This window comes from Onychomys torridus, chromosome 1 (genome assembly GCF_903995425.1).
Source record: "Onychomys torridus chromosome 1, mOncTor1.1, whole genome shotgun sequence".
NCBI lineage: Eukaryota > Metazoa > Chordata > Mammalia > Rodentia > Cricetidae > Onychomys > Onychomys torridus.
The window spans coordinates 81,420,389-81,432,478 of record NC_050443.1 but is presented as its reverse complement, the minus strand read 5'-3'; the positions used below and the strand labels follow the sequence as shown (position 1 = coordinate 81,432,478).

The 12,090-nt window shown below is 38.6% G+C and overlaps 1 protein-coding gene across 3 annotated transcripts in view; it reads left to right on the top strand.

Annotated features, from left to right (window-relative positions):
- The window catches only part of Nup98 (nucleoporin 98 and 96 precursor), an 88,995-nt gene that overhangs the window by 38,153 nt on the left and 38,752 nt on the right, over positions 1-12,090 (top strand). For all 3 annotated transcript variants that reach the window (XM_036187651.1, XM_036187670.1, XM_036187661.1), the window contains exons 13-16: positions 5,791-5,924; positions 6,666-6,853; positions 8,310-8,426; positions 11,541-11,839. In XM_036187651.1, coding sequence (XP_036043544.1) covers positions 5,791-5,924; positions 6,666-6,853; positions 8,310-8,426; positions 11,541-11,839 — 738 coding nt within the window. The remainder of the gene's footprint in view (positions 1-5,790; positions 5,925-6,665; positions 6,854-8,309; positions 8,427-11,540; positions 11,840-12,090) is intronic.

The window sequence follows — 12,090 nt, the reverse complement described above, 5'->3', positions numbered from 1 at the left end:
TTTTAATATAAGAAAATTTAACTTGTTAAAGTAGAAACTTATCTCCTCTGTCTGTTTTGTTTATTCCCCCAGTGTTAATGTTCTACACTTGCTAAATCTCCTAAGCTCTTACTTTTATCTGTTGAGATATTTTATGTACTTCATTCATGTGAATGTACTTCCCTAGTTTTTACTGTATCTTTCACCTTATTTCTTAAAAAAAAATTCTTAGTTTACTTTAAATATCTATTTAAATTGTGTGTCACTGGAAATGAAAACCTAGTATCACCTGGTATTAATTGTGTGAGTTGGAAAGAAATGAGTTGGATTTTTTTTTAAGATGTTATAATTTTATTTTATATGTGCAAATGTTTGGTTTGCATGTACCTGTGCACCTTGTATCTGCCTGGTGTTTGTGGAAGCCATAAAAGGTCATCAGATTCCCTGGAATTGAAGATAGTCTTGCGATACCCTATGGGCGCTGAGAACCAAACCTGAGTCCTCTGTAAAAAGAGCCCGTACTCTTAACTGCTGAACTCTCTGGCCCTAGAAAGGAAGTTTGGTTTTATTTTTGTTCTTTTGGGTTTTTTTGTGGTTCCCTTACCCCGAGACAGGGTTTCTCTGTGTAGCTTTGGAGCCTGTCCTGGAACTCACTCTATAGCCTAGGCTGACCTCAAATTCACCGAGATCCACCTGCTTCTGCCTTCCAAGTGCTGAGATTAAAGGTGTGCCCTTTTTTTTTTTTGTTTTGTTTTGTTTTGTTTTGTTTTGTTTTTTAAACATTGTTTCTGTGTGTATCCCTTGTTGTCCTAGAACTCACTCTTTAGACCTGGCCTTGGCCTGCTTTTGCCTCCCGAGTACTAGGGTTAAAGGCATGTGTCACCATGCCCTGCCAAGATGCCAGGAATGAGTTTATATGACTAAATTCATGAATTGTTTGGTCATAATACTTGAACTACATTTTGAGATCATTATATATTTAAGCTGTGTGTACTACTTCTGTAACTAAGTGATAGTTTCTTGAATTTCCTTTATCGAATGGGTTATCAGTGCCCTTCCCTACTCTTTCTTCTCTTTTCCCCTTCTTTTCATGTATGTAAATATATTTGAAGTTTTTAGATGTTTTTTTATGTGGATGAATATTTTGCTTGCATCTATGTAAGTACATCAAGTGTGTACCAGGTGCACAATCCCCTGGCACTTGGAGTTACAGTTTTTAGTTATCACATGGGTGCTGGGAATTGAATCAGGGTCTTCTCTGCAAGATCAACAAGTACTCTTAACTGGGAAGCCAAGTCTCTGGCTCCCTGTCTTCATATTTTTGTACATTGATAGTTAATGTGGCTTGTAACTTAACTGTTTTCGTTAAAAATAATTTGAAAGCCAGGCATAGTGGCACCCACTTGTAAGTGGCATTTGAGGAGGCACAAGGATCAAGAAATTTAACATATTTCTCAGCTGCATAGCAAATTCAGATCCAACTTCAGTTACATAGGTTCCTATCTCAAAAGAACAAAGGAACCCCAAGGATTTCTTGAATGCTTCTCCTTTAAAGCATCTGGTTTTAGACGTTGATTTTTCTTCAAACTTTGGGTTTGCTTATTGATACCAAAATGTTCAGATATCTTTTGTTGTTCCTTAGTTCATTAGGATTGTTTTAATTTTGATCCTGCTTCATGATCTTTTCCATTCATATTTAAAAAAAAAAATACTTAAAACCTAACTGGCAACTTTGTATTTACCAGCATCTTTCATTACATAATTTGTAGTCTGGAAAGTTCCCTAAATGATAGAATGTGAATTCTCAGTGGATAATGCCATTTCTCTCAATAGTTGCTTTTGTTCTTTCCATGGGCTTATTTCGTTTTTATGCTCTATGACACTATAGTCTGTTGAGTATCAGGGAAGTTAGCAGAATGACAGTGGGTAGTTTATAAAGTGATCCTCCAGCTTCGAAACCCCAGTACTTGGATTACAGGAGTATGCCACTCAACCCTTTTGATATTGTAGTGTAGGAATCAATCAGACCAAGAACTCTATGCAAAATAGACACTGCCAGCCGAGTTATATTCCTGGCCTCTGCATATGGACTATACATTTATATTTCTGTCATATTTTAGTCCTGCTTAATCAAATCTGTTGTTTTGTTCCCCCCTACCCCTCTATGAGATGATCGATCATATGTAGCTTATGTTATATAACAGAAACTGGCCTTGAGCTCCTGATCCTCCTTGCCTCTACCTGACAAGTGCTCGGAATGTTAGGCATGCATGACAACACTTGATTCTTGACTCAAGGGTTTTATATTACAGTTGTATATTATTGCTCATTTAAAAATAATTCTACTAACGTTTATAATGTCTACCTTTGTATAAAAACATCTTAATTAAAAGGTGCTAGATTTATTATAGTCAGCCATTATTGGGCAGGGGCCTTATCTTCAATTTTGTCATGATAGTAACCCTATAGGTTCTAGTCCAGTGTCTTTATTTGGTGTCTTATTACCTAAACCTGTCTCTTTAGAAATCGTACTCAAGAGTTGCTTTTTTACTTCCTAATCCAAGCAGAATTGTTGTGCTAGAATTATTTTTCCCAGTACACAGGAGGCAGGGGTAGGTGGATCTCCAAGTTTGAGGCCAGCCTGGTCTAAGAACAAGTTCCAGGACAGCCAGAGCTACAGAGACACCCTGTCACGAAAAACTGAAAAAAGAACATTTGTCTCTTCTCTGTCATTAGAAAGGCTTGCTTTTGTTGTTTTCTCAACCCCTTTAATAATTTGGTCATAATTAATTATTTGATATATTTTCAAATTCTTATTATCAAAATATGTCAATAGTAATTTCACTAGTACTTGTTCTCTTTAATTTTTGCTCACATGTCAGCTTCCTTCTCTATCTTCAAAAAATTGTTTAGATTATTTTATGTGTATGAGTGTTTGGCTGCATGGAATATATGTATACCATATGTGTGCCTGGTGCCTGGAGAGGTCAGAAGAGGGTGTTGGTTACCCTGGAACCCGAATTACAGATGGTTTTGAGTCACCCTGTAGATGCTAGGTAAGAGTAGCAAATGCTTTTAACTATTTACCCATGCCTCCCATACACAATCTTTTATTTTAAGACGTTTTATTTTTAAGCTCTGTGTGTGTGTGTGTGTGTGTGTGTGTGCATGTGTGCATGTGTGTGCGTGCGCGCGCACGCCTCTGTGCCTGTGTGTCTGTCTGTCAGTCAGTGAGTGTATGCTAAGTGTGTGTAAATGTTCAAGTAGGGCAGAGGCATCATATCTGCTGGAGCTAAACTTCCAGCTGTTTGTGGTCTGCCTAGTATGGGTGCTAGGAACTGAACTCTGGTTCTTTGGAAGACCAACATGTGCTCTTTACTACTGAACCTTCTTTCTGGACCTTAGACCTTTTTTTGATACAGAAATTTTCATATTTATAATGGAAAGCAAATTTTTCTAGTATGCTTGGGTTTGTTAATGATCCCCCCCTTTTTATTCATTTTACATACCAACCACAGATTCCCCTCTCATCCCTCTTCCACCAACCACAGATTCCCCTCTCATCCCTCCTCCCGCTCCTCCCCTTCCCCCTCTTCCCCCATCCTCTTTTCCAATAGGGCAAGTTCTGGGGTTTGTTAATAGTTTTTAAGCAATTATGTATGTAGGTGTTTTGCTTGCATGTATTTCTGTATACCTCCTGCCTGTAGTGGCCATAAGAAGATGTCAGATGCTCTGGAACTATAGTTACATATAGTTATGAGCCACGGTGTGGGTACTGCAAACTGAACTTAGTCCTCTGGAAAAAAACAGCCAGTTCTCTTAACTGTTGTTCTATTTTTCCAGCCCCCCCCTTTTTTTTTCATTCTTTTGAGCAAGTCCACTCAGTTTTTAGAGATCAAATTATTTTCTTTAAGGGATAAGTGATTGTCATTTAACAAAATGATGAATAAAAATAACAGAATTTTTGGGTAAGGAATATAGCATCCTGGTAGTGGTTCCCTAGTGTGTATGACTTCAATTCCCAGTACCAAAGCAGAAAGTTCATTGTTTCAGAGACTTAGTCTCCTTGCCTAACTTCTCACAATAATACTGTTTTGTTTATTGGTAATGCCATGTTACAGAAGATAATTTGTATATAATTTTTGTTTATATGTAGTCTTTTTTTTTTTTTTTTTTTTAACTTTAGTTTGTGACAGAATCTTAATATGTTACCTGGGTTAACCTTGGACTCACCCCTCCTTTTTCTTTAGCCTTCCAAGTAGCTGGAGTTACAGACCTGCTCCCATGGCTGACTTTTGTTTTAGTGACTTGTCTGAATTCAGATAACTTACTGTATGCTCTTTAAATATTATCTCCCCTGGGTCTCAAATTCTTGACCATATTTGTACTATTCCTTAAAAATCAATAGTGCCTTAACTTTTTTTTTTTTTTTTTACATTGTGTAGAGCTGTATGTGTATTTCAGACAGGGTCTCTCTATTTATTCCAAGTGGCCTCAAATTTATAGCAATCCTTAAGCCTTCCAGCTGATAAATAGGGTTACAGGTTTGAGCCATAAGCCTGACTGCATTCATCCAGTTTTACCAATTTGTTTGATTAAGTAGGCTCTACTGTGGTGTGATTTTAACGATGAACTTCCTATTATTCTGGTGGTGGTGGTGGTAGTTGCTCCTGTAGCTGCTGCTGCTCTTTTTTTCCTCATTACGAGAACTTAGAGTTTTGATATGAGAACTCTTTTAATATACATTCTTACTATATTCCGGCTTTAGCCTATTTCTAAATCTTTATAAGAAGAAAACTTTTTTCTCTCAGGTGATTGGTGATTTAATCTTTGATAAGTAGTTTTGGAATGATTCTTTTGAAAATCAGAAGTATACTATACTAGTTTTACTTTTCATTTTTATACACTGCATTTTTATACATTATGACCATCTATAATATTTAATATATATATATATATTTTTTTTTTTTATTTATTTATTTTTTATTTTTTGGTTTTTCAAGACAGGGTTTCTCTGTGTAGTTTTGGTGCCTGTCCTGGAACTCACTCTGTAGACCAGGCTGGTGTTGGACTCACAGAGACCCACCTGGCTCTACCTCTGAGTCCTCTGAATTTTCTGTGACTGATGGGAAATGTTCTGTTTTGTTTTTGTTTAGTTTGTTTGGTTTGTGTTTTCACTACAGGGTTTCTCTGTATATCCCTGGCTGTCCTAGAACTTACTTTGTAGACCAGGCTAGCCTTGAACGCACAGAGATCTGCCCACCTCTGCCTCCCCACTGTGACACCACTGCCTGGTAGGATATGTTCATTTATGCTTTGAGGAAAATTAAATTAGCTGGACAGCCTAGAACTTGGTTTGTGGTATAGATTAGACTTGAGCTCCTCCTGATTATTGTGTTCCAGCCTCTGGAATGCTGGGCTTTATAAATAAGCATGTGCCATCTTACCCAGCTAAAACTACCTTTGTTTCTAGAGATCAAAAATATAGCTGTTTTGTAATGTGTGCTAGTGGTAGATAAGTAAAAAGCAGTCTTTCTAGGCTATTTAAATTCACATGTATTTAATTACTAGTTAGTGAATTTGTGTATGTAATGTCTCTTATGAAATGGCTTTCCATATCTTTGCTTACTTTTATTTAATTGATGGTTTTGTGCTTTTAGTTTGCTCATTGTCTTGCTAAATAATACCATTGAGTGGGTGGGTCTGAATATTTAAAGATTTCTTTTCTTTAAAGAGTGTTGAGTTCTCTGATACTAATGTATTGGATCATTGAACTTACTCCCCATCCCCATCCTTTTCTTTTTTGAATAGCTTTGACAGATCCAAATGCTTCTGCTGCCCAGCAGGCTGTTCTCCAGCAGCACCTCAATAGTCTAACATATTCACCCTTTGGAGACTCCCCTCTCTTCCGGAATCCTATGTCAGATCCTAAGAAGAAAGAAGAGGTAATTTTTTATTCTTTTTAGGAGAGACTAAAAACAAGTTTATTTTTCAAAGGGACCAGAGTTAATAGGTATTTTCACGTTAAGTATGGATAGCTCTAGAGCACTGCCTTTTGACATTTCACACTTGTGAGAAGTAGAGGGGAAGGTTTGGTGACTAGCCGTTGCTTCTGATGTTAAGAGTGCCGCTTTTCTAACATGGCTTTTGGGATCAAACTCAGGTTTGCAAGGCAAGCACTTTACTGATTGAGCCATCTCCCAAGCAACACACACACACACACACACACATACACATACACACGCGCTATGATTAAAGGTGTGAAAGCCAAATGTGGTAATGTATGCCTTTAATCCCCACACTTGAGAAGCCGAGACAAGTGTTTCTCTGTGTTCAAGGCCATCCTGGTCTACATTGCAAGTTCTAGACAGAACAAGCTGCATAGACCTGTCTCAGAATAAAAGGGAATGGGGGCTGGATGGGTATGATGTGAGTACTGGGCCTGGCCTGGTTTTCCTGTTATTAAGAATAGTGCCATACATTTAAAATAAACTATAATCTTTGATGCTTCTTTTTGGAGATAGTGAATCAATGCCTTGCCAAGTAGACCTGTCAAATCTGAGCCTCTCTATGTAATAAGGCCGGCCTTGAATAGATGATAGTTCTGCCATAATCTGCCAGCTGCCAGGATTACAGATGTAAACATTCATATCAATTTTGCTTGATGCTTTTCATTTCCTTTTCAGAGACTGAAACCAACCAATCCGGCGGCTCAGAAGGCTCTTACTACACCTACTCATTATAAACTTACACCTCGCCCTGCCACCAGAGTCAGGCCGAAGGCTTTACAAACAACTGGAACAGCCAAATCACATCTCTTTGATGGGCTGGATGATGACGAACCATCCTTAGCCAACGGAGCATTCATGCCCAAGTGAGTTAATTTTTGTTAAACAATAGTGATTTAAGCAATAAAATTTATTTTAATTATCCTAAGGTAATATCATTAACATAAATATTTTGATGGCTGTGATTCTAATTTTACATGTTCATATTTTTATTTTGGTTTTGTAAAATTATTACCTTTGTATTTACAACTCAAATAATCAAGGCCTAGAGATTTAGCTCAATGGTAGAGCACTTGCCTAGCATGTATAAGGCTGCCTTTGGATTCCCTAGCAGTATAATAAAGATTTTTTTTGGTTTGTTTTTTGTTTTTTTTTGTTTTGGTGTTTTTTTTTTTTTTTTTTTTGTTTTTTTTTTTTTGGTTTTTTGGTTGTTGTTTTTTGGTTTTTGTTTTTCAAGACAGGGTTTCCTCTTGTAGCTTTGGAGCCTGTCCTGGACTAGCTCTGTAGACCAGGCTGGCCTCGAACTCACGGAGATCCACCTGCCTCTGCCTCCTGAGTGGTGGGATTACAGGAGTGCGCCACCACCACCCGGCCACCGGCCAATAAAGTTTTTTTTTTTGTTTTTTTTTTTTAAGTTAAAGATTAGGCTAAGGAGAATCTGTATTTCTCTTTTGATTTCCCACATAAGAATTGTTTGTAGATGCAGAACTAATAATAGAATAATAAATAAATAAATAAATACCCTATCTCAGCAAAATAAGGTGGAACATAATATGAAGCAGGAAAAAGGGCCTTGATACTTTTCTACTTTCTGTCCTTTTGCCATTATAAAATGGCTGACCAAAAAGCACTTTAGGAAAGGAAAGGATTTACTTGGTTTACACATCTAGTTTATACTCCCATAATTGAGGGAAGTCAGGGCAGAAATGCAAAGTAGGAACTTGAAGTAGAAACCTTGAGGTAATGCATTATTGTTTTTAAAATTTGTGTGCAGTAAGTTAAAAAGGTTTCTCTATGTAGCCCAGTCTATCCTGAAACTCAATATGTAGACCAGGTTTACCTCCACCTCCAGAGATTACCTGCCTCTGTCTGCCTCTGGAGTGCTGGGATTAAAATTGTGTGCCATAGACTCAGCTTCAAGGACATTTTCCATTCAAATCTGTATCTTCTCAGCTTTATTGTTCAAAACAAGTACAATGTATTTGAGACTGTATGATGTGATCACACCACTAAGAAATCTATATATGCATCCGGGCAGTGGTGCCACACACACCCCTTTAATCCCAGCACTCCCGGAGGCGGAGGCAGGCAGATCTCTGATTTCAAGGCCAACCTGGTCTAAGAAAGTGATTTCCAAGACAGCCAGGACTGTTATACCAAGAAACCTTATCTCAAAAAACAAAACAAAAAAAAAATCATATGCAACTTACTAGGTGAGTTTTGGGTATATAAGAGTACCCTTTTGAGGTCCAGGTTTTTAAAATATGTAGTACTCTTGTATGCACCTTAATTTTTTCTATTTCTTTTGGTCTCTATTTTTAGAAAGAGCATCAAGAAGTTGGTTTTGAAAAATCTTAACAATAGCAATCTCTTTTCTCCTGTTAATCATGATTCAGAAGATCTAGCTTCACCATCTGAGTATCCAGAAAATGGAGACAGGTAAGCTGAATTCTGTTTGCAAATGTTCCTGCTAGTAGTTCTGTTTTGATTTTTGTGTGCTTGTTTGAGACAGAGTTCTCAGTGTAATTTTGGTGCCTGTCTTGGATCTCACTCTGTAAATCAAGCTGGGCTTGAACTCAGAGAGATCCAACTGGCTCTGCCTCCCAAGAACTGGGATCAAAGGTGTACTGTAGTTCAGGGACCCTAGATGTTATTACCTCTTGAGTACTTTAAACCTTAAAATTATTGGAGCTCTGCCAAGCACTGGTGGCAAATGCCTTTAATCCTGGCAGGTGACTGCTGAGTTCAAGGCCAGCCTGATCTGGAGAGTGAGTTCCAGGATAGCCAGGGCTACACAGAAAAAAACCCTGTCTCCAAAAAAAAAAGAGGAAAGAAAGAAAGTGCCAGGATTTTATTGAGCCCAAAGACCCTCATAATAACATGAAACTGGCTGGTAAAATGGCTTAACAGTTAAGATCACTGGCTGCTCTTGCAAAGGACTGAGGTTCCCAACGTCTGCATGGTGACTGACTCAAAACCATCCCTAACTAGTTCCAGGCGATCCTGTGGGCACCATGTATGCATGTTGTACACATACATACATAGGCAAAACACTCATGCACATAAGTTAAAAATAAATAGTATTAGAATGAGTAAGTGGGGACCTGGAGAGGTAGTCATTAAGAACACTTGTTCCTACAGAGGACCTGAGTTTGGTTCTCAGTACCCACATGGTGTCTCATGGTTGTCTATAACTCCAATTCCTGGGGATCCAGTTCCTTTTATGACCTCTGTAGGCACCAAGCGTGTATGTGATGCACATACATTCATACAGACAAAATACTCAGGCATATTATAACAGTGAATCTTTAAATTTAAAAAAAAATGTCCAAGCATAATGGTGTATACCTTTAATCCTAGCACTTGGAGGCAGAGGCAGGTGGATCTCTTGAGTTTGAGGGCAGTCTAGTGAACTTGGGGAGTTTCAGGATCGCCATGACTATGTAGAGAGACCCTTGTATCCACTGAACAAACAATAAATGAATGAAGCAGCCGGTGATGACGGTATGCATTACGATCCCAGGAGTAGTGTTGGTTGTTGTTTTTCATTCAATATAGTGGCTGCACCTTAAGCAACTGCTGTCCCAACTGGCAGTTGCAACTCTCCACAGCTACCAGCAGTGGCTTCAGCCAGGTGGGAAGTCTGTTCCTTTAGACACCAGCTCTATCAGGGCTGCTAAAACAAACTATCTAAATCTCTGTCCCTCTGTAGAACTCAGGAGTCAAAGGTTGTTGACGTGGAATCCTGCTCATTCAGAGAGGCTGAATGGCAAGTAGCCATCCTGCTGAGCCCCCACTAAAGAATTCTCTCTACACTTAGTTTCTCCCCACCACTTCCTGCTGACTCAGCCTCCTCAGCCCAGGTTAATTTCATTTAATCAAACAAATGTAACACATCTCTGCACTGTTAACAAAAGCAGCAGAAACAAATGTAATATGCCTTTATACAGTTAAAATAATAGTCCGCAACAGTTGGTTCTTTCCACCATGTAGGCCCCAGGGATTAAATTTGAATTATTTAGTCTATGTTTTACCCACCGAACCCTCTTGTCAGCCTATCTTCTCATATCCCACCCTTCCCCCACCCCCACCCCCAACCACGTGACAACCAACCTGGAACTCATAGAGATCCACCTGCCCCTGCCTCCTGAGTGCTAAGATTTTCTTTTGGTGGGGGGGGTAAGGTGGGTGTTTCAAGACAGGGTTTCTCTGTGTTGCTTTGCGCTTTTCCTGGAACTCACTTGATAGACCAGGCTGGTCTCGAACTGACAAAGATCCGCCTGCCTCTACACTCCCGAGTGCTGGGATTAAAGGCTTGTGCCACCACCGCCCAGCCTGAATGCTGGGATTTTAATGTGCTCCACCACGTCTGGCTTACCTCCTCATTCTTAATGGTTTGCTGGTCATTGTGGTGAATATAAGATAATTTAATTAGTTCTCTATTAGTGAACATATAAAGGTTATTTGGTATTCTTTTATTCAAAATAATGGGCTTTTAAAAAAATATAATTAGATATCGCATTAAAATATTTCCAAACATCTTGTGCTTATAATATTAAAATTTAAATTCAAATCTTGAGATTGTTAAATTGTATGTGTATGAATCTTTTGCCTTCAAGTATATATGTGCATTGTGTGCATGCAGTGCCTTTAGAGGCTATGTATGGTGTCATTTGGGATCCATTGGAACTGAGTTACAGCTGTTGATAGCTTCCTGTGAGTGCTGGAAATCAAACCCTGGGCCTCTCTGGAACAGCAGCCAGTGCTCATAATAGCTGAGTCATCGATCCAACCAGGTTTAAAATTTCTTTTGGTGTTTTATCTTGACATTAACCAGTAATCATTTATTTCCACGTAGTAGTAAATACTTTTTGTGTTTGTTTTATTTAGTCAAAGATTTGACAGGCTGGTAGGATGGCTCAAGGAGTTAAAGGTTTTTAATCGTCAAGCCTGGTGACCTAAGTTTGATCCCTAGAACACACCCACACTGCAAGAAGGGAGTATTTAGATTCATTCCTTTGAAAATGAGTAGTTAAGTCCATTAAATCTAGAACTAGATTTTCTGGGGTGGTTTGGTTGTTTTTTATTTTATGTGCATGAGTGTTTCAGCTGCTTGTATGTCTGTATATCACTTGTGTGCCTGGTACCTGAGTGGACCAGGAAAGGGTATCAGATCCCCTAGAACTGGAGTTACAACAGTTGTGATCCACCATGTGGGTGCTGGGAATGAACCCAGGTCCTCTAGAAAAGCAGTGCATGCTCTTAACTACTGAGCCATCTCTCTCTCCAACCCAACATTTTCTATTTTAAAACCTCAACTCTAGTTAGTACTCACAACTTTGTGATATTATGCAAGGTTATTAATATTATTTTGCCTCCATTTTCTTGTTTATAAATTAGAGACAGTATCATCTGTTTCACATGATTACTGTAAGGATTAATTTTAAATTTATTAAATTGTGCAGAGTAGTGTCGTGTACTCAATAAAGATTAACTGCTGTCATTATTACTGTTGCTAGGGGCTAAGGTGTTTTTTTTTCTCACTCTTTTCAGATTTAGCTTCCTGAGCAAACCTGTTGATGAGAACCATCAGCAGGATGGAGATGATGACTCTTTTGTATCACGTTTTTACACTAACCCTATTGCCAAACCCATCCCTCAAACCCCGGAGAGTGCTGGAAACAAAAATAACAGCAGCAGCAGTGTGGAAGATACCATTGTTGCTTTGAACATGCGTGCTGCTTTGCGCAACGGACTCGAAGGAAGCAGTGAAGAAACGTCTTTCCATGATGAGTCATTGCAAGAGGACCGAGAGGAAATAGAAAATAACGCTTACCACATACATCCAGCAGGTCAGATTCACAGGTTTTATACCTTTGAAATAGTGTACTTTATAATTAATGATGTAATCAGAGGAGCTCACTTTTTTTAAAAAATATAGTTTATTTTTATGTGCATTTGTGTTTTTGCCATGGGTGTCAGGGTCCCCTGAAACTGGAGTTTTAGACAGATGTGAGCTGCCATGTGGGTACTAGGAATTGAACTCAGATCCTCTGGAAGAAGAATCAGCACTCTTAACCCCTGAACCATCTCTCCAGCCCAT